At 41.6% G+C, this 23,820-nt stretch overlaps 1 protein-coding gene across 3 annotated transcripts in view; it reads right to left on the bottom strand.

Annotated features, from left to right (window-relative positions):
• Positions 1–23,820, bottom strand: part of FBN1 (fibrillin 1) — a 343,784-nt gene that overhangs the window by 43,903 nt on the left and 276,061 nt on the right. For all 3 annotated transcript variants that reach the window (XM_063926051.1, XM_063926050.1, XM_063926049.1), the window contains exons 33-45: positions 16,476–16,598; positions 14,791–14,913; positions 14,212–14,337; positions 13,112–13,234; positions 10,711–10,833; positions 10,109–10,273; positions 8,982–9,050; positions 7,985–8,110; positions 7,254–7,376; positions 6,597–6,755; positions 6,302–6,373; positions 5,484–5,609; positions 4,115–4,237 (exon numbers count right to left, since the gene is read on the bottom strand). In XM_063926051.1, the coding sequence (XP_063782121.1) occupies positions 4,115–4,237; positions 5,484–5,609; positions 6,302–6,373; positions 6,597–6,755; positions 7,254–7,376; positions 7,985–8,110; positions 8,982–9,050; positions 10,109–10,273; positions 10,711–10,833; positions 13,112–13,234; positions 14,212–14,337; positions 14,791–14,913; positions 16,476–16,598 (1,581 nt within the window). The remainder of the gene's footprint in view (positions 1–4,114; positions 4,238–5,483; positions 5,610–6,301; positions 6,374–6,596; positions 6,756–7,253; positions 7,377–7,984; positions 8,111–8,981; positions 9,051–10,108; positions 10,274–10,710; positions 10,834–13,111; positions 13,235–14,211; positions 14,338–14,790; positions 14,914–16,475; positions 16,599–23,820) is intronic.

Below are 23,820 nucleotides of genomic sequence, written 5' to 3'. Positions count from 1 at the left end.
ATACAACCACCTCAGAGTATTTCTAACAAAGTATATATCAACACCCTATAGACAAAGGGTTTTCACGACAGCAAATGAGAAAGTCCAGGAAATTAGACTTCCTAATAAGAAGAGAAAGGGTTGTGAATATAAAGTCACTGCTTTACAGACTTGGAGCAGCAAATAAAATAGAGTATATCCTTCATGCAATGTACTGGATTGTTTCTTTAAAGCTGATAGCAAATTTTATTGTGAGTTTGGAAAATAGTTCTGTAAATGTTCTCAGTTTTGAATTTAGTTAAACCTGAGTCATTTGCTCAGAGACCTGGGAGAAGAGCCCAACATTTCACTTGGATATCTTGTGTTGCGGCTGGAGTGGTCTTCTGGCCAGGTAGGAGAAGACTACTGCCAGGGATTTTCATAATTTGGGTTTTATTTTCTGATAGTGTGAAGGAGCAGATCCCCCAAGGCAATAATAAATCAAAAACTGATGACAGCACATTTCAAATTGTAGATACGTCCAGGGCCCGCTACTTAATAAGAAACATATAATAAAGGGCACGCTGTCTGCCACTATGTGTAAAAAGGGCACGCTGTCTGCCACTATGTGTAAAAAGGGGGGCGCTGTCTGCCATAATGTGTAAAAAGGGGACGCTGTCTGCCGTAATGTGTAAAAAGGGGAATCTGTCCGCCGTAAGGTGTAAAAGGGTCTCTACCTGGTGTGGTGGTGCTACTGTGCGGCGTAATTTGAATAATGGAGACTACTGTGCACCGTCTTATGAATTGGTATTATTTTGTGGCCACACCCCTTCCCCACGAAGCCACGCCTCTATGTATTTTTTCGCTAACCTACAGCGCGCACTGCCCCTGTTTTGCATGCAGGGGTGGGGCTCCGATGCCGTTTCTTGCACACAGTGCTAAAATGTCTAGTTACGGCACTGTTGCTAGGCATCCATTTCTCTGGCCCTGAGCAGGTCCCCCTCACCAGATGCTCTCCAGGGGTGAGGGGGTGGACTTGGATGGGATGGGGGGGGGGGGGGGGGGCAAAGCATTTTGTCGCACTTGGGCCCACCGCTCACTAGTTCCGCACTCCACTGAGTCATCAGAAAACAAAGGTTTCGGAATATTCCGTATTTTGAAATATTTGGATATGGGATACTCAACCTGTACTGTAATAGATTTCGCTGAAGAACATTTCTCTAAAATTCCCTTGAGAAGTTTTGCATACCTTTAACTATGTGTTTAGTAATCTAGGCTCAGCAGGCAGAGAATGTGTTGCATTCTGAGTCCGACTTACCATAGTGGTCCCATATATCATATACTGTACAAATGAATGCCTTAAGTTTGTTAGAAGAAACAAGTGCAAAACACAATCATATTTCCTTCACAGCAGGTCAATTATTTTCTGCAAATAACTAGAACACATAATTGTTCTTTAAAAATGTAAAACCCTACTTCTAGTTATAATTTTGACAAGGATTTAAAATGTAGTTTTGTCTTAGTTGCCCTTTTTGCTTTGTTTTAGTCAAGATTTAGTCAGTGGATTTTAGTTTTCATTTTAGTTTAATTTAGTCTAATTTTAGTCATGAAATAAACTGTTGTTGACGATTACTATTAGTCAAAATGAATACTGCCTTGGACCAGTAAGGAATCAAATTCAATCAGAAATTTATCCAGCAGAAGGAGCTGCAATACAACTACTCTAAATGCATTTTTGCATGAATTGAATATACTACATTCTTATAAATGTAGTACACAAATTATAAGCAGCTTTATATTTATCGTACAATAAAAGCTAGCCCCCCCATCCAACTGTACATCTGTCCTCACATTTTAAATTTGCCTCAACTGCAGAGCAACATTCAGTATCTGTCCTAAGGTGTATAATGGCAGCTTTTAGATGGATTTACTTCTATTTCTAAATGAGGACCAATGTGCATAAACAAAAGTGTTGTAAGTAAGTATGGGGGAGACGTATTGTAGCGGTATAGCACTTCCTGCTTCGCCTCATTACCGGGGCGAAGCAGGAAGCTACTGTATATCGACAACATGTAAGAACATCTTGTCTGCCAGAGCGGGGGAGTTAAAACTCCCCCCTCTGACGATCCCCACTAGAGGGCACAGCACATCAGCTTACTGCCGATGCGCTGTATCTCTCCCCCGGCCGTCTCCCCTCGGCATGTGCGAGATCTCGCTACTCATGCAAAATCCTCTATGCAGCATGGAGCCAGCAGCCACAGCCATGGACAGCTCCGTCTCCGGCTGTGGTGTATGGGCAATGACACCTGTAGCTGTCAAAGTCGATAGCTGCAGGGGACGAAACGATGATTGCATACCCTTAAAAATGCCCAAGTAAGCAATTGTATTTTAAAAATGGTTGCTGATTGTGATTCTGAATAAAGTAATGAGCTAGTTGTAGTGTATTTTGTAGTGTATTGTATTGTACTAAGGGCTTTATTCAGGTTGGATCGCTAATGCAATCCAACCGGCAGTTTCCTGATGTGCAGAACGGCTCCTGCGATCGCATCTCAGAAGTGCGAACACCACTGCCTGATTGACAGGCAGAGGCATACGGGAGGAGAGAAAGGGGGAGGCCGGCCTGTTTTCCGGGATGGCAAGGCCACAGACTGCGTTGTAAGACACAGTTTCCTTACCTCGCAAGCCGCCCAGAGAAGACAAGCCTGAGTAAGCTCAGGATTACTCAGCTTGGTGTCTCGATGTTCATCCAGGACTGCTATCGCATAGATCACAGTATTGCCAACGCAAATGTAGGAAGGAGAAGCTATGCACCTTCTCATGCATTTTTATTGCTAAGGATTGCATTTGCAAGCAGCTTTACAAATGTCATCCTTACTGAATTAGGCCCTAAATCTATAGACAACCACACATTGCTTTTCCTCTTGTCTAACTCTGAGAACTGCAGAGGGGATCAGTATGAAATCCCGACGGACGGGATCCCAGCGGTCGGAATACCGACACCGGGATCCCGACTGGCACAATCCCGACAGGGGGGCGAGCGCATCGCAGCCCCTTGCGGACTCGCTGCGCTCGCCACGCTGCGAGCACGGTGCCTCGCTACGCTCGGCACACTAATTTATTCTCCCTCTATGGGTGTCGTGGACACCCACAGAGGGAGAATATGTCCGGATTGTGCCGGTCGGGATCCCGGTGTCAGTATTTCGACCGCCGGGATTCCGTCCAGCAGGATCTTGACCGCATCCCCTGCAGAGATATGCTGTTTACAATATAATGGTCATTGATGATTATAATAAATGTGCAGTGGGAACACTACTATGCAGCATGGGTACCAACAAAATTGCAGATATTATTAGGAGTGTGGTTTCAATGATGAAAAGTTCAAAAATGAAAAAATGTCAGCATGAAGTACAGATGTGTCCTCTTACATCTTTGCTCCGTGCGCTACAAGTCGCGTTACACATAACACGTGGGGTCCTTGTGAGCATCTTTTGTTGGGTTATTTCCGCAAAAATGCGTCTCAGCGCAAAGTAATATCATGACGCACAAGCAGCTGCTGCTGATTACACTGATATGCAGCATGCCTATGTTCTATGTGTGACTGCCACTGTATTTTTTCATGGCATTTCGGGTGCAGATAGAGCCGCAATTACACCCAGAATATAGGCATGCCGCATATCACTGTAATCAGCAGAAGCTGCCTGCACATGCTATTGTGGGAAAAATGCAAAAAAAGACACCTGTCGCTACCGAGTCTTGCCACTGTATGGCGCAACTTCAAGGGCTGTTTAGCGCGACTGCAGCAAGGATGTAAGAGGACACATCTGTAATAATACAGTAGTAGTTCTCAATTTGTCATCGCCTAGTGTGACAGAACACTGGATTATCATATTTCATTTTCCAACAACACTTACCTTGCCCTGTTGTCATCATTTATATGAACGGTGAGAAAACAATGGTAATAAGTAAAAGAAGTCTGTCATGTAGAAAAACACAAGTAAAAAAAAACACAGTAAAATACAAAACAAAAAACCTGAATTCACAGCGAACATCTCAGATTACGTTTGGTTAAATAATATCACCAATGGGAATGCAGTGAGCTGAGCTGAAGACACGTTTGCCCAGTACAGTGTAAACCACGTGTTACATAATGTCTCACCAATGCATTGTCCTGTGGATGTGAACTTGTAGCCAGGTTTGCAGTCACAACGGTAGCTCCCTGCTGTATTAATACAGTCTGCGTTCTTATGACAAACAAATCCATTCTGGCATTCATCAATGTCTGCCAACAAAACAAAAATATCAGATCTATGAATTCTGACCCAAGAAAAATATCCCTAAAACCCAAGACACAGATACATTAATACAGTAAGTGTTTGAGCATATTTATAGAACTAGGCCTCCTATATACAGATAGTTGGAAAAGAGAACTGCTAAACTGCAATAATCCCAAATCATATTCAGGCACAGGGCCAGGAGAAAAGACCTTGACCCATAGCTGCTGCTGTGCAGTGAAGTTCTAATATGTTCTGTATTCAGCTGCATCAAAAGCGCCTGTGGGATAAATATCCTGTTTATCCACCTTTGGAGTCCTGTTTGCTTTCACAGTTGCAGCATTTCCCCCTACTTTCCTCCGTGAGTGCCTCTCTGTCTGTACAGAATCATTATGAATGCCACTATTAACCCCTGTGAGCTTCTGCCATGTTTACATATTGGCAAATGTGCTACCAGTTTATTTACAGCATGGGATCTTTCACTACGACATTCAGATTTCTACAGATAAATGGTTGTTGATGTGCTGGAAATAGGTAATACGCTGGAAGGCTTTGCTGTAAAACACTGTGCTTACTTTGACTATAGACTGTACCTTCCAGTACCTTTCAAGTTCTGCACTGACGAACTCGCCTGGACACTATGCACTCTTGTACTAAATCATGAAAGTTACTACTAGTGTAATATATTGACCAATACTTATTAAGATGCAGAAAAAGAATTCTGAGTGCAATTACTAAACTCTGTGGGACATTTACTAAGCAGTGATAAGAGCGGACAAGTGAGCCAGTGGAGAAGTGCCCATGGCAACCAAACAGCACTGAAGTAACATCTATAATTTGCATAGTATAAAATTATACAGAGCTGCTGATTGGTTGATGGGGCAACTTCTCCACTGGCTCACTTCTCCGCTCTTATCACTGCTTAGCAAATGTCCCCCTTAATCTTTTCAGCGTAGTGTTATGTACCACTAGTTTGTTTGTAAAGCTTTATTCTTCCAGTCAAATACATATATGTCATTTTTATTTTATTAATGTATTTTTCAAGCTGCTTGTGACAGGGACCCTAAAATGACAACGTGTTTAATGACGTATTCCTTACAGAGCAGCCTCCTCAGAGAAAAAAGAAGATATATTTATGATGTTTAATACTGGTGTAAAAGCTGTGCTTCAATGTTTATGCACATGTCAAGGATTTGGCCATGCTTCTTGTCAGCCATTTTGGTAGCGACATCTTGCTGCTCAGGGTCTCCTTACCTTCACAGATCAGCAACTTGTCATTGTAGACAAATCCCATTGGGCATTCGCATCGGAAGCTCCCCACCATGTTTATACAAACGCCATTTTCACAAACCCCAGGGATTTCTCTGCATTCATCAATATCTGAGGAGAAAGGAAGACATTATTGCGTTATTGTGTTATCTCCAGTAAACAGGGATGCAGTTAAGTTCCCGACGGACGGGATCCCAGCGGTTGAAATACTAATGCCGGAATCCCGAAGGACACCACAAGGCCAGCATAGTAGATACTAACACCGCTCAGGATACTTGCATCATAATACCGACAGCCAGAATCCCGAACATCCTTCCTGCGGGACGCGCTGGCATCGGCCAGGCGCGGGGGTGGGGGGGGGAGGTTAGGTTTAGGCATGAGAAGGGGGGTTAGGGTTAAGGTGCAGGGAATGGAAGGTTAGGGTTAGGTACAGGGGAGGAAGGATTAGGTTTAGGCACATAGAAGGGGAGGTTAGGCATCAAGCGGGGATGGTTAGGTTTAGGCAGTGGGGAAGGGAGGGTTAGGGTTAGGCACCCACAAGGGAGGGTTAGGGTATGGAGCCAAGGGAGGGTTAGGGTATGGAGCCAAGGGAGGGTTAGGGTTAGGGTATGGAGCCATGGGAAGGTTAGGGTTAGGGTATGGAGCCAAGGGAGGGTTAGGTTACTTTACAGGGGGCTGTCGGGATTCTGGTGGTCAGGATGCTGCAGTCGGTATTCTGACCGCCGGCATCCCATCCATCGGGAAATCGTACTGAACCCAATAAACAATACAAGATACAATACACCCAGAAAATATAAACCTACCAATTGGCAGTCCTGTGTAAATGTCAATGACAAAGCCGGGCCGCGTGCTTCCACACAGTGCAGCAAACTCATCTGCAAGGAAAATTGTTATTTAAAAACATAATAAAATTAAATGACAGAAATTATATGAGAATAATAATAATAATAATAGCAACACTAATAATAATAATAATAATAGAAACACTAATAATAATAATAGAAACACTAATAATAATAATAATAATAATAATAAAAAAAACTAAATGCATGCTTGATAGATATATTCCAAAATGTGCAAAAATATGTTGGCACTCACCAGTAGTCGGTAAAGGACATTCCTCGCAGGGTCTGTTCCACGCACGCCCAATATTGTATGAGCAGCAGCACATTTTTTTCGTCATGTTGTAAAGCAATTCTCCATCACAAGTCTGATTGTCGGCATAATAATTCCTGAAGCACAGACTCCTTCTCATGTCTGCATATAAAGTATATACAAATCACTTCATGTTCCGCAGTTAAATAATCCAATGCCCTCTTTATCAGTCAAGTGACCATTAATTTGTCTAGAGTTATAAAATCTAAAAACCTGTCCAAATAATAAAATACTTTCCCCAGTGAAACGCTATAAAACTGAACGGCACTTAGAAAGGCAATAACAACATTGTGTAGTGCAGAATGAGGGTCTTCCTTTTGCAATTTGTATTGCGGTGAATGTGTGAATGATTCATACTGGGAAATGTAAGCCTTATAAAGCCTGTCTGTATTTATCTTCATAGTCTGACATAGGTTCTGCATGCACTTTCATAACTGTTTATAAATCTGGTAAACTGTGATCTGTTATTTCAGCAAATCTGTGAAAGCGAATGTAAATGAAGCCAACTGCATCTGAACTGGAGACGAGTGCTTGTACCAAAGGGGCTATGTTCTAATCCTATGTCTGTTCTAAAAGATAATTATATTAACTGCATCTTACCCATACAATTGTTTCCTCCATTTACTTGCATGTAGTCAGGCGGACATATACATGTGTAATTTCCCACAGTGTTGTAACAGGTTCCAGGGCCACATATTCCAGGCTGCTCGCATTCGTTGACATCTTAAATAAAAAGTATATGTACATATGTATAAGACATATTACAAAACCAGAAGAACTGTCCTACCATCATGTTTAAAGTTATAGTGCCGGACGGTTACAATGCTTTAACTAACATTAGTACTGTGTCGGCATACTGTGCTGAAATTAGGCTGCCGACAATGTTAATGTTTACAGTGATACATCATACCAATTCCATCTCTGAAGCCTTACTAAATGTATTTAAAATTAAATATAAAATATGAATAAAGCTAATTAATACAAGAATACATTAATATTACTGATTAAATCAAGGTGAATAAGTATTATCCTGAGGAATTAGGAAATTACAATAAAAGAGCAAGCAGCAATAACATAATAACATTACAAACTACCCAAGCCTTCCGAGGAGACACAGCAAAGGCCTGAAGATGCCCCTGCAAGCTTGGCCTCGTCTCTCCAAAGTAAAGAAAAGGGCCTGAAAGTTGTTATGGCGGCTCTAGCAGTAAGAGGGATGTCACAATTAGTTGTGAAATGGTTCACAAAATGGAAACTTAATTGCGTGAATATTTTTCAGAAACACCCCTTGACCAGTGACCCAAGCGCAACATAAAACCTTTACTTCTACATACCATCACAAACACGGGTGTCTTCATTAAGGAAAAAGCCAGGTGGACAACGACACTGGAAGCTACCGAAGGTGTTTATGCACTTTCCACCTTGGCATAAACCTGGCAACTCTAAACATTCATCGATATCTACAATACAAAGAACAGGCATTATGGCAGCATCTTCATCATCCTTGTTGGAGAGCTGTTTACAGTACTTTCTAAAAAGAAAAATAAGTTGGAGATAAAGTTATGTCATGTTGATCTATACTGTACTGTACTTTATAGTGCTGTGAGGAAATACAGTATCATTATGTGCTGATAGATTTTATTAATGAAAGATTGGGGTTTTTTCTTAAATATACTAATTTTTTGAAGGTTTTATAAACCACATTTTATGAAACTAGTAACAAGAAAATGGGTTTTTCTTTCAATGATTATTTTCAAGTAATTAGTACACCATTAAAAAACAGTCATTGTCTTCCCCTACCATTTATTTGGAGCCTTATCTATGGAAATTTGCCAACTTTTTATGAAACTGTCCTTCAACTAGGTCAGAGACACTACAAATATATGTGTATATTTATAGTCACTTTTCTCTGTATATGGAACTGACAAATCCGAGCTGAAACAAACCGTTCTAATCATAATCACTATGACAGGTTATATGGGTCTTCACAAGACCAGGTAGTCTCCTGCATGGGGTCCTCGGGGATCAAGTGAGGACCAGGGGGACATACTGTAGGATGATTACATTGTATAGAACACTGTGGCTTCTCACTCTCCAGACTCTAAGCTGTCATTGAAAAAAAACAACAACACAATGTAGGTTTAAGAACCATTTCAGCCCAATGTATAAATTAGTTGGATGGTCTTAAGGAAGGACTGCTCTATATGTAGGTTTACTGTATATATAACTTGTGAATGACCTGCTGGAACAATGTTAACAACTGGCTTTAATAAGTTGTAAATATATCACAATACAAAGACTTTAAATAAAAAAAGAGTATATATAGTTTACCTTCCAAAATAACAGTAATAGGATTTGGCCTGAAACCTTCTCCTCCGGGACACAGAGCTTTGTAATCACCTGTAAAATAAGGTCTGTTTTATTTACAGTACCCGGAACAAATAGTAGAATTAAGTAGTAACAGTGGTAGTATCAACAGTGGTGTGCTCAGATTTGCTAGGCGAGGCATGAGGTTGGGGGAGATCCTTAGTTTCTATGGGGGCAGAAATCCTTGTACTAAGCCTTGAAGAGAGATAAACGGGAGAGAGGTAAAGTACCAACCATTAAGCTCCTACATGCCATGTTACAGGCTGTGTTTGAACAATGACAGGAGCTGGTTGTTTGGTAGTTTATCTCTTTCCACTTTATCACTCTCAAAGGCTAAGCATATCTTCCCCTGAGACTTTAGCCGATCTCTCACCATGGGAATGAATCAGAACCACCTCAAAGGCTGCATTATTCCACACCATACTTGCTGACATTCTGGCTGCCTCCTCCGGTAGGGGGCAGCCAGGTCAGCATAGCAGGGGGCATGGCGCAGCATGGTGGGTGTGGGGTGAGAAACATGATGCAGAATTGAGGGCAGAACAGGAGGCATGACAGTGCAACCATGTCATCGTGGCCCTGCCCCCACTACACAATGCAGAGAATACTGGTATTGTGAGACAGGGAGCGGGGCCACAATGACGCGATGCAGAGCAAAAATGGCGTCATCGGACACTTCCCAGAATGCCTACTTTGGAAAACTGCATGTGGGGGTTGGGAGGTCCGGAGGCCTGGAGCGCCACTTGATTTTCGGGAAACGCACTGCTGTGCCGGAAGAGTAGGCAACTACAGTATGTTCCGCACATGTGACCCAATGTATTTGATATCAGAAAGCACATAAACATGGACACAACACTTGATAAAAATACTTATGTGTGTTATTACTATGGTTATTTACTATCTTTACAAGGGAAAACCTTGGCAGTCATTGGGAAAAGTTTACAATAAATGAAATACGCAGAGTGCAAAATAAAAGGAAGAGTCTAAAACAAGTAGATACATGTATTGTTAGTTGTGGCATGACAATGAAAGTACCTATCCTGCCTTAATGAGATAAATCGCACATCTATTTGTTACAATAGAAACATACTTACTAGAATTAGCAGGCGGGCAAAGCTCACATGGCGTTCCCCAGCCTTTCCCAAGTGAGCAACAGCACGAAGCCTTGGACACACTTACACCGATCTCATTACTGCAGGACTGGTCTCCGTTATCTCCCCGTGACTTTACCTCCAGGTAGCAGTTGCCAGACCGAGTGTCTATTTAAAACAGAAAATCAATTTTATCATAATGAATATCTGATAAAAATGCAACCTCTCAGGAAAAAAATAACAGTATTCATTGCCTGTGATGTCTACATAAAATGCTATGGCATAAAGTTATTAATCTGTCTATTTCCAGGTTTAGTAAGAAAAATAAAAAAAATTTGTTGTAACAAAATGTATGATGCAATAACTGGGGTGGAGGGAGGCACAGCTGAGGTTGGAGGCCTCAATACCCCAATATCTCTCCAACAGAACATCACAGAGCTCTACTGAAAACGTATGATTGGACAGATATATGCTGCTGTGAGCCTCAGATAATAAAAATTGTGATAGCTTAATATGTGTATCAGTAAATATAATATATTCACCAATTCCTGCAATAAGATGAAGTCTATACATTGTGCAACTACCATATATTCATGAGATCTTACCAACACATCCAACTCGCGTAGGGTTAAGCTGGAAATCCGGGGGGCATTCACAATTGTAACTGCCAGGGGTGTTCTCACATGACCCACTAATACATGTTGTTGGATCAGCACATTCATCCACATCTGAAGGGAAACAAATATTTATATACATTTATGAATGTAGTCATAGTATTTTTCTGGAACATGTTGATCACATCTAGTCTGGTAAAATGCTGAACCTAGTCAGTGCTTGTGTAGGCTTCTTTCGGGTGCCCCAATTTTCTCCCAACTCCAAACATATACTAGTCAGTTACCTGGTTTACAAGTGTGTACAGATATGCTCAGCCTCATCGTGGGTTTGAGTAGCCGCTAATGGGCACAAATGAACAGTCGCACCCGTGATCCATAGATAATGCATTGTGCGATCATGGGTGCGACTATTTGTACTCGGTCGCGTGTAGTCGCTGCTGCGATGCATGCGCACATGCATACACATCGTGGCAACGACCAGGCTGGGCACATCTGTATGTGTCTGTGTGATAGGAAATTAAGGGGCAGATTTATCAGTGCTTGGAGAGAGATAAAGTACCAACCAATCAGCTGCTATCATTTTTCAAATACAGCATTTAATGTAACAAGTGCTGATTGGTCAGTACTATAGCTCTCTCTACTTTATGTCTCCCCAAGCTTTGATAAATCTGCTCCATAGTTTCTAAGCTGCACTAGGGCAGGGATGAAGTGAATGAATAAATATTCTCTGCGTAATAAGTAGGCGCTATATAGATCGGCTGTGTGCTCCTGTACTGACTGACAGGCAGCACGCGGCAGTGTTACAATGTAGCGCCTATGCGCTCCATTGTAACCAATGGTGGGAACTTTCTGCCCTGCGGTTGACCGAAAGTGACCTCACCGCTGAGCAGAAAGTTCCCACCATTGGTTACAATGGAGCGCATAGGCGCTACATTGTAACACTGCCGTGTGCCGCCTGTCAGTAAGTACAGGAGCACACAGCCGATCAGGAGGGTGCTACAACGTGGCGCTCCCTGATTGGCTGAAGAAACCCACTTAGACAGAAGTCAGAGTGGGTTTCTGGCAGTCGGGGAAAGGGGACCCATGTGCAAACATGGGTTCCCTTTCAGTGCATGGCTCGGGTGTCCGTTTTTTTATTTTATTCAAGTACGTGGATTACAAATGGATGCTACGAGGAGCCTGGGACCCTGGAGCTGGTGAGTATAATTTATTCAACAGGTACCCCTTGGATTCTACTGGAGAAGAGGACCGACCTGCGTGGGGCCATAGGTAAGTATGTTTGTATGTTTGTGTGGATGTATGTAATAAATCTTTACTTTCAAGGTGTGTGTGTCTTGTCTTTTTTTGGTTATTTTTTTTGTAGTAGTACTACAGGTACCAGCGGGCCCGTTTTTCCGCCGCATGCTGGTACTTGTGGTTCTCCAAGTACCAGCATGCGGGGGAGGCTTGCTGGGCCTTGTAGTACTGCTACTAAAAACAATATCTTTTCATTTTCACAAAAGGCTATCAGCCCCCCATCCGCAGCCAATTGGATGGGGGGGACAGCCTAGGGCTTCACCCCTGGCCCTTGGGTGGCTGGGGGGGGGGGGACCCCTTGATTGAAGGGGTCCCCACTCCCCCAGGGTACCCCGGCCAGGGGTGACTAGTTGGATTTTTGATGCCACGGCCGCAGGGCACTATATAAAAGTGACCCCCGGCTGTGGCATTATCTGTCCAGCTAGTGGAGCCCGGTGCTGGTTTTAGAAATACGGGGGACCCCTACTCTTTTTGTCCCCCGTATTTTTGGAACCAGGACCAGGCGCAGAGCCCGATGCTGGTTGCTTAAATATGGGGGAACCCCTGTCATTTTTTTCCCCATATTTCTGCAACCAGGGTCGGCTCAAAGAGCCCGAGGCTGGTTATGCTTAGGAGGGGGCACCCCACGCATTTTTTTTTCCGAAAATAACCACTTTCCCACCCCTTCCCACTGATATACATGCACGGATCTCATGGATCCGTGCATGCCTATCCAATCACGGGAAAAAAAAGCAGGTCTGTTTTTTTTTAGCACTTTTTTACGAGTTGTAATTTTTCACGGCAGTGTTTTTTTTTTTTTTTGCTTTGCACTTCTTAGTAAATTACCGAGATTCATACTTAAACAGCCGCGTTTTGACCGATGGTGTATTCATTCGTAATTTTTTTCTTGGACTTCCAAAAAATTACGAATGCCCTCATCACTGCCGTGATTTGAGTTTAGTAAATTACCGAGATGACACTTTGAAGAAAAAACGGCATCTCGGTCAAAATCGGGACCTTAGTAAATATACCCCCTTGTGTATAATAGATATGACTTGTCAATATACAGGAATGGAGCAGCTTTACCTCAGGAATTCAAATATCACTTTGCTCTTACCTGTGCAGTTGCCGCCAGTTCTGTCTAGTTCATATCCTGAGTCACAATCACATCTGAAGAGACCAGGGAGATTTTTGCAAGTGCCATAAACGCAGATGTTGGGAAGAGCGCATTCATCAATATCTAGAGATAACACATCATCAGTTTAGATATCCCAAGTCTTATATATTAGAATTGCTAGTATATATGATAAAACACATTTCCTGGCACTTGTTCCCTAAATAAATACACTGCAGTACTTTAGATTACAACGGAAATGTTCAACACTGCTAATTCAGTCTATGAGTACTAGGAGCTGGTCACATGGTGCACATACGGTATGCCATCCACCACACAGAGTCTTCCCTCCAGTACCTGCTGGAGGGAATAACGATTTTGAATTAATATAGGAAACTGATTTCAGTATGTACACTAAAGCCATGTGGTGTAGCATCTAGGATAACAGCAGGCCCAACTACATCTGGGTCTGAGGCTACAAGACACCACGGACATTGACCCCACCTACTTATCTCCTGCACTTCTGTTGTATGCCCCATCTAGTGCCCAAGCCCTCTACCTGATCCTCTTTCAGGTAGGGTAGAAGGACCCAGTGTTCAGAGAAACCATTCCTGTATGAACTCTAAACACGGGAGGAGTTTCAGGGCCCATTCATGGCGATAAGCATCTCTATGATCAAATACTCAAATACACCAATAACTATGAATGGGCCTCAAACCAGACAGAATTGCATGCACTGCCAGATAACAGTACATGGCAGGGATTTAGTGTTGTCTGTGTGCAATATGAGGGTCCTATGTCTATAACGGGCGGATCTCTGAAACGCAAGGGATCGCTGTGCTATAGAGTCTCTGTACAATGCCATTGCTCAGTACGCCTACAGCTATGCCATCAACCATATCTCTGCGTTGACCAGCCATGCTGCAGTTTTACCCAGCCAGTCGCTCATTACACCAGGGCCATACTCAGTACTTGATCCTGTTGCCCATTGGGCAGTGGGACTATGTTATTATTGAAAGGCATGGCATTCTGTAACATAAGCAAATGTGCTTTATTATATTGGTGTCCATTCTGGCCATATGATATATGCTAACATATCTTACCTTCACATGCTTTTCCATCAGTGCTCGGTAAGAATCCCATATCGCAGTCACAGCGGTATCCTCCAGCGACGTTGAGACACTGACCATTTCCGCATAGATTCAGATTCTCTGTGCACTCATCAATATCTGCACAGAACAGCAGGCAGCTTTATTGAAACAGTGTTCACTTCCCTTTTGGGGCTACAGACATGATTAATAATTGGAATGCTTTGGCTCAGCTTGCAGCACACAGAACATAACATAATGACAACTGAAATTTCTTCTCCCTGTTGCTGTAATTAAAGACGTGGCTCCATTCTAACGAGATGAGTTATTTGTTGGCAGTAAAGATACACAATCCATCTACCAAACCAACATTTTAATCTCTCTGCTAATCTTTTTTTGGGCCCCACCAAGGAAACAGCAACTGTCATAAAAAGTAGAATATACTGTAATATAATAGATGATAACATTAAACAATCAGCCTAAAAGCTAGTTCTTTCCCACCATAGTGCAGATGTCAAATGTTTTCTAACAACAATAACGTTAGGAAAAAAACAATAGAATTAGCTAGTATTCTAAAATCAGATACGGGCTTACCTGTGCAAACAAATCCATCTCCTGAAAATCCTTCCTTGCATAGACAGCGATATGATCCCATGGTGTTCTTGCAATTCGCATTAACATCACATGAATGTGTCCCATTTGAACATTCGTCAATGTCTAAAACAAACAAACAATATTTCAATTTGGAGATCTTATTTTCATCAGACTTTTGTTATCATTCAGTCAATGGGCAGTATTCAATTTTCTGCGGCCACTGACCGTGGGTAATTGCTTTTCCTGGGGCTATCCCATTTGCCCCGATAAGCCGGCACAGGATGTGGTTTATTACGGATTTTGTTTCACATGTCTCATCCGGCGAAGCACAATCCCTGATAAGTGCCGGCTATTCGGGGCTGCGGCAGCGAAAACACATAGGTTTCACTGAACCTGTGTGTTTTTGCCCCAAAAAGTATTTTTTTAACGAGAGATCTAATTGAATACCCCATTAAAAAAATCGGGTGAAACATCTGGAAAAATTGTGAATAGCTCCAGTTTTTTGCTCCCAATGTTTCATTGCAAGTAAATGGATACTGCCCAATAAGTGACAACGTAAGAAACAACAAGTGCTGCCATGACATAGCTATTGTTTGTCGGATTGTATGTTTTTTTTACCTCCATTCCATTGGGACCCGAATGTAAGCTCTCCTGAGCAGGGCCCTCTCCACTCATGTGCTTTTCCTTCTCTTATTTAGTCATCTACTCCATGCTGCCTATGTTGGCACCTAACCCTCGGTTTTGGCCACCCTAATGCTTATTTCAGTGTAATGACCGCCGATGCAGCAATGTTTATATACCATGTACTATTGTCCTACATTGTCACTGTTTTGCTCATTAATTTATTTTCTTTGTTAGGCGCTGTGGAACCCTTGTGGTGCCATGTAAATAAAGGATAATAATAATTATACAACTAATGTCAGATTTATAACATTGGGCATAATAAAAAAAAACCTTTACACTACAAATTGTCACATCACTGCGATGTCCGGAGGAACACTGTGGAGTAAATGAGATTCGAGTGCTGCTTTTATTAACAATACGCTTTAAATAGTGCCCGAGACATTAGCCTGGTCCCACCCACCGCACTCAGAGAACATTACACGTTAAGGGCACCCTCTCTTCTTTATGCCAGCTCATGTACATATATATGAATGGTGAACAATCTGCACTGTTACTCTTTTCCATACTGGAAAATGGAAACTTGCCATTGGAGACCTGTAGCTCACAAAGCTTTATTTCTGACTGCCCTGAATTATAAATTCTCTATATAATCAGATTTAGTGGAATACACATATGCTTTAAATATTATCCAAAGTTGACATCCAAATGGAAGCAAGGCATGGGGCGCCTATATATTGAAGTGTCTTATTACTGTACTGTACTGTATGTGTGTTCCTGTTTTCTGCTTCAAAACTGTAGGAGCACTAAGAATACGTTACTGGGAAGCTATCTGGAGCGCCGGCTCCGCTGATGGTCTAACTGGATTACCATATATTTAGTAGGTTCTGTGTCTTTTCTTATGTTTGGTGTTAAATAGGGATATTTACATACGTGCGACCAGTGGTGAGACATAATTGACATTATTATGGCTTAAACGACCCCATGATTTGGGTTACACAGATAATATTGTACAGGATAACACACAACAGAAAGAAACGTGTAAGACTGTGATAATACTACACCTGTGCACTTGACACCGGTTCCTACCCATCCGGGGCTGCAGCTGCATTTAAAGCTTCCAGGAGTGTTGGTACACATGGCATGTCTATCACAGTTGTGGGCACCGATCTCACATTCATTGATATCTGTGGAAATATACAGAAAACAAAAGGATTAGGACAATGTTTGTAAGAAGTTCTTAAAGTTGGCCTAATGCTCCATCTCTGTCCCTGTATTGGTTAGCAGTGATTTATCCCATTAATGTGCAGTATTCCGAGCGTTGTTTAAACTTAGCATTAACACACCAGAGACAGACTACAGAACAATGACAATAATCCCCATTTGTAGATTGTTGGAGCTATTCTAGAACGATATGTAAACCATTCATGTTTTTCCATGTTCCATGACTGGAGGAATGCAAATCACACATAAAGTATCTGTCCGTGTTGGATGACCACCCTGGAAATTCAGGGTTATCATTGTTCCCAGTTAATTCACTGTACAATGTTGTGTAATCACAACAACAAGCATATTTTTAAGGTCATTATTTAATAGGAAGAACAGTTCATACACTGTTTTAGGTTCCCTGCTATGTGTTAATTGCTGTAAGGACAAATACAGCGCTGAGCCAAAATTATTAAAATAAACACTCAATAGCAGGAAAGAAATATTTCAGGAAGAACAAAATAGCTAAGTTTGGCGGGGACCGCAGGGAAAGGCAAAAATAAATTGAAAGGGTCATTTGTACAGTGACATACTGGGAATTATAATCTATTTCTCAGTGCAAGTGTCATGCAGACCCAAAGCTGACACTGTCCAGTTTTTAAACCACTGCTGATATTTTTGTGCAGGATTATGTGAGCAGGAACTGGTTGTACTGTACAATGAGGAGCAGGGCTGTCTCCGGACATGTCTTATGTACACGTGTTTTACATGCCGTAGTAGCAGCACTTAGAGTGAAAACAAGCAAAGTAGGCAGCATGTAAAATACAACTGTATTGTACTGTATGTGCAAGTGGATATGGCGTCATTGGAACCAATAGGATCCATCCATATACCCATTTACATACAGTACAACTAGCAATAGAGGACAGAAAGTAATCAAATCGATCAGTAGAATACTGGGGAAATGTTTGAAGATGGGCAAGTGAAGAAACAAACTTCTCACCAACAGAATGATATGATCTTCTACACTATTTATGTATGTGACCCCACTGAGTGACTCCTGTAAATAGCTTATCAAATAACCTGAGCTCCCAAGAGGTAAGGCTATATAATAAGACAACTATGTACATATTGTTCTATGCCTCCCTGATCAATTTAATTGTTTTGTACAATGAAAATACAAGTTACTGATTAATATGATTACTTATGACCTTTTGAGAGCAACAGCAGAACATTTATAAGAACAAAGTCTGCAGGATGTTGCTGCCAATGCTTCCCAAGCCACCAGTAAACACTGAAAGGGATACCACATGGAACAGTTATGATACAAAGTAACACTTTATTTACTACAACTCACGGTATAGGAATGGTATACTGTTCCAACATTCCATGTGATTTACCAATAGTGTGTTCACATGGGCATTATAGAAGTAATGAAAAAGGATGTCTTACATTTACTTGTAGAAACTGGCATTTCAAAAAATATATTTAAAAAAAAAAAGTAAAGCAATTCTAAAAAGTATAAGAGAAAGAGAGCAAATAACATGAGGTGTTATTAAATGTTACGTACAGTAGATAACAGACCACACGAAAAGGACAAAACTCAATATAGAGGCTTAATAGAATATTTCTCCCAGGGAGCATTGCCTGAGAGTCTCCCTATCTCTTGGTATTGGTCTAGTGATTCTTCGTCCCGTTGAAATCACATTTCACATACTGTACTGTACTGGAGACGAAACTGAATATAACCATTTCTTCTACATAGACGGTATATGACTAGGACAGCCTACTCATACACAACTCAGTGCAGCCACACTGCCATTACTCCACAGCAAGATAATTACAAAGGGGATAGGTAGATCTAGGACTATTTTGCTCTACATCAACTATAGGCAACCTGTAGCTCCCCAGTTCTTGTTGGCTCATACTCCATTCTGGTACTAGTAGTTCCACAACAGACTGAGGGCCTGATTCCAATTTGTAAGCTAATGCTACTGCAAATGCATTTCCAAGCAATGCTATTTAAGCAGTTTATGCATGTATGAGCGTGAGCTGGACCGTGTAAAAGTGACAACACCCACTTTACTTATCTGAGTCTTGTGCAGATCTACCGGTGGGACTGTCTACTCTACATCAGGGAAACAGATGGGAAATATTGGTGGCTTGCGTTGGTCCTGGGTTATGCAGATAGAACTCAGAAACATTCAACTAATATGGCCCCTGTATCAGTGGTCTTGCATGGGAGAACTCATTCCATGCAGAAGCTCACACATGACACTCCCACAATGCAGACTCTTTTTAGGGCAGACGTACTAAGCCTTGGAGAGTGGTAAAGTGGAGACATTATCCAAGAGACATCTACAAGAAGATATGCTATACCAAACAGGTATGTAAATACTTCAAAACCACAGGAAAAAGTTGAGCGATACATATATTACTCATCTTTCATTATTAGCTGGTTAAACTCTGTCCATGCACGTTCATAGTAAATTATAACTGTGCATGATAAATAAGTCATAGTCAGGCAAAAGTGAGTTAATTAAAATCATCTCCAATCTCACTGTATAAAGCTGCCCCATGCTGATCCTTTGTACTCTCATGCACGCACACTATTTTCCCACAGAGCTTGAACAGCCTGTGAAATTGATATTTTGCACATTGTCCTGCTTGGGGAATGTGGAACATGTCATATTTATGAAGACACAAGGAAGGAATTGGGTGAAGATATATAAGGATCTTTGTAAGAGCCCAGGGAGCTTGGGGAGATTCCTGTACTTGCTAGCAAAACAAACACTGCAAATATCTTGGCAATTCTACTTAAAGTAAACTCGACACAATCTTCTCTCTCCTGCAAATCAGAGACAGTACTGAGAATCAGCCTGTACCTATACAGCCCATTTTACGGCCTCAATAGTTCAACCAACCTCACTTATTAATCGGGGGCATGTGTTCCAAGCTCAGTGGATCAAAATTAATCACCCTAATAAATAATAACATAGATTTAATACATTTATGTCTCCATAAAGAAAGAAAAGTTAAAATACATTGGTAATTATAGAGTGAGTATAATGTCACAGGCTAGAAAACATCTGATCTGCTGCTGCGGTATGCGGAATTATACCAACTGAACCCTAATAAAAGTAACATATATTGAGGATTGTGGTGCTTTGCTCTGTGGTTAGGTCTAAACTGTAATAGGATGTTTATTAGAAATGATCCAAAGTAATTCTTCCCAGGGAAAATTTTATTCATGCAAATCTTGGCTCTTAGTGAGTTAGTAAGAAACTGATCTCCTGCCTAACTGTCAGTCAACCAAGCATAAACTCTCTGGGAACAATTTACTTTAGGAAATGCAACTGTGTGTATAGTTTGCAATGTGGAGAAATGAAAGAAATGTTTTGTAAAACAAACACACTGAACCCAACGTACAAAGGGGACTGGATGTGCACCTCACATTGCCTTAGCTTTGTAACTGTGTGCTTAGCTGTGGCCTGTGCACCTCAAGGGGATGCTAGAGGTGCTGCTAGGAGTCCGGGGAGGTGGGAAATATGAAGAGGTGTTTTGTGCTAAAGTCCAACCTCCTACCTCTTTAACAGCACTATTTTCATGTAAATATTTCTGCTCCTATTTATGATATATTAATAATGAGACAGTTCATAAGACAAGGAGTATTTGGAAATGTGGTTCTCTGCTATAGCGTACCTGGACAATGCAAAATATGTCCCATAGAAGTGTAACAAGGTAGTTGTTTATAAGGAACAACCATATTCCTCCTTGACCGCCCCATGAAAAATAAATTCTCCCATGCAAAACATATCACCTTGCTGCACAAATCTGCGTACAACAGCATAACGTCATCCTTAACGTGCACAAATCTTTCTACAGCACAATAACACCAAAGGGCACAAATCTGTGTACAGCACCATAATGGCAGCCTCAGTGGGCATACATTTGTATACTGCAACATAATACCAGACTCAATAAGCACATATATGTGTACACCACCATCACACCAGCCTCAGTGGGCACATATCTGGGTACACCACCATCACACCAGCCTCAGTGGGCACATATCTGTGTACACCACCATCACACCAGACTCAGTGGGCACATATCTGTATACACAGCGCCATAACAGCATCCTCAGTGGGCACATACCTGTATACACAGTACCATAATACCAGTCTCAATGGGCACATATCTGTATACATAGCATAACAGCATCCTCAATGGGCACATATCTGTATACACAGTACCATAACAGCATCCTCAATGGGCACATATCTGTATACACAGTACCATAACAGCATCCTCAATGGGCACATATCTGTATACACAGTACCATAATAATTTCATATTTGGTGAAACAAGACACAATTTTTCTAAGATTCCAAATTTTAGCTTTGACGATCCAGAGGAAAGAACACAGGACCCAACGGCAATTCCTTCCTTAATCCATGTCAGTCAGCTTATGTACTGTGATCAATCACCCACTGTGCTATTTACAATCATAAACTCCCCTATGTTTGTGAGTTCCTCCTAATCCTAACCATTCATATGTGTTAGGTTCCAGTATATTACAGTTACTGTAACTATTTCTCTGCTCTATTCCACATAATTCCACCCACCTTCAGGGGCGTATCTATGCATTGGCCAGGATGGCACTCACTAGGGGCGCTTGTTGAGGAGGGGGCGCCGCCCGACGGCCCACTCTGGCCCAGCACCCTTTCTCATCAGTAGCTGCCTTAATGGGCACAAATCTGTATACACAGCACCATAACACCAGCCTCAATGGGCACATATCTGTATACACAGTACCATAACAGCAGCCGAAATGGGCACAAATGTGTGTACAGCATAATAATACCAACCTCAATGGGCACATATCTGTGTACAGCACCATAACACTAACATCAAGGGCACAAAATTGTGTACCACAACATATTTGTTTGTTATACAGTATGTCAATGTGTATGTGTTTTCTGCTAAAGGCAAATGTTGCATCAGAGATGGATAGGTATCCCCCGTGACTCTCTAACTTTCCCCAGCTGAAAAGTAGAACATTTCAATTTAATTAAGGGCAGGGTGTAAATGTGACGGCAGCTGACTCTTACTACTGCAACCATCTGATCATGCTTCATGGACTGTGAGATTGCTCCTTGGGACATTACCTTATTTTTACCATATGTGTTAAAATTTGTAAAAAAAAATGCTGTGCATGATCCCATGGTGTCACAGGAGATAATGAATTTATCATGGAGCATCTCCCAAATACACTGTTACACTGACATAGGGACTTTCTGTATTTTAATTGATTGCTCAGTAAAGAGCATATGAGGGTTTGGTAATTTCATATTTGGTGAAACAAGACACAAACTTTCTAAGATTCCAAATTTTAGCTTTGACGATCCAGAGGAAAGAACACAGGACCCAATGGCAATTCCTTCCTTAATCCATGTCAGTCAGCTTATGTACTGTGATCAATCACCCATTGTGCTATTTACAATCATAAACTCCCCTATGTTTGTGAGTTCCTCCTAATCCTAACCATTCATATGTGTTAGGTTCCTGTATATTACAGTTACTGTAACTATTTCTCTGCTCTATACTGCAACATAATACCAGACTCAATAAGCACATATATGTGTACACCACCATCACACCAGCCTCAGTGTGCACATATCTGGGTACACCACCATCACACCAGCCTCAGTGGGCACATATATGTGTACACCACCATCACACCAGCCTCAGTGGGCACATATCTGTATACACAGCACCATAACAGCATCCTCAGTGGGCACATACCTGTATACACAGTACCATAATACCAGTCTCAATGGGCACATATCTGTATACATAGCATAACAGCATCCTCAATTTGCACATATCTGTATACACAGTACCATAACAGCATCCTCAATGGGCACATATCTGTATACACAGTACCATAACAGCATCCTCAAAGGGCACATATCTGTATACACAGTACCATAATAATTTCATATTTGGTGAAACAAGACACAAATTTTCTAAGATTCCAAATTTTAGCTTTGACGATCCAGAGGAAAGAACACAGGACCCAACGGCAATTCCTTCCTTAATCCATGTCAGTCAGCTTATGTACTGTGATCAATCACCCATTGTGCTATTTACAATCATAAACTCCCCTATGTTTGTGAGTTCCTCCTAATCCTAACCATTCATATGTGTTAGGTTCCTGTATATTACAGTTACTGTAACTATTTCTCTGCTCTATTCCACATAATTCCACCCACCTTCAGGAGCGTATCTATGCATTGGCCAGGATGGCACTCACTAGGGGCGCTTGTTGAGGAGGGGGCGCCGCCCGACGGCCCACTCTGGCCCAGCACCCTTTCTCATCAGTAGCTGCCTTAATGGGCACAAATCTGTATACACAGCACCATAACACCAGCCTCAATGGGCACATATCTGTGTCCGGCCCCATAACACGAGCCTCAATGGGCACATATCTGTATACACAGTACCATAACAGCAGCCGAAATGGGCACAAATGTGTGTACAGCATAATAATACCAACCTCAATGGGCACATATCTGTGTACAGCACCATAACACTAACATCAAGGGCACAAAATTGTGTACCACAACATATTTGTTTGTTATACAGTATGTCAATGTGTATGTGTTTTCTGCTAAAGGCAAATGTTGCATCAGAGATGGATAGGTATCCCCCGTGACTCTCTAACTTTCCCCAGCTGAAAAGTAGAACATTTCAATTTAATTAAGGGCAGGGTGTAAATGTGACGGCAGCTGACTCTTACTACTGCAACCATCTGATCATGCTTCATGGACTGTGAGATTGCTCCTTGGGACATTACCTTATTTTTACCATATGTGTTAAAATTTGTAAAAAAAAATGCTGTGCATGATCCCATGGTGTCACAGGAGATAATGAATTTATCATGGAGCATCTCCCAAATACACTGTTACACTGACATAGGGACTTTCTGTATTTTAATTGATTGCTCAGTAAAGAGCATATGAGGGTTTGGTAATTTCATATTTGGTGAAACAAGACACAAACTTTCTAAGATTCCAAATTTTAGCTTTGACGATCCAGAGGAAAGAACACAGGACCCAATGGCAATTCCTTCCTTAATCCATGTCAGTCAGCTTATGTACTGTGATCAATCACCCATTGTGCTATTTACAATCATAA

This window comes from Pseudophryne corroboree, chromosome 6 (genome assembly GCF_028390025.1).
Source record: "Pseudophryne corroboree isolate aPseCor3 chromosome 6, aPseCor3.hap2, whole genome shotgun sequence".
In the NCBI taxonomy this organism is placed as follows: Eukaryota; Metazoa; Chordata; class Amphibia; order Anura; family Myobatrachidae; genus Pseudophryne; species Pseudophryne corroboree.
This window is presented reverse-complemented; position numbering and strand designations above follow the sequence as displayed.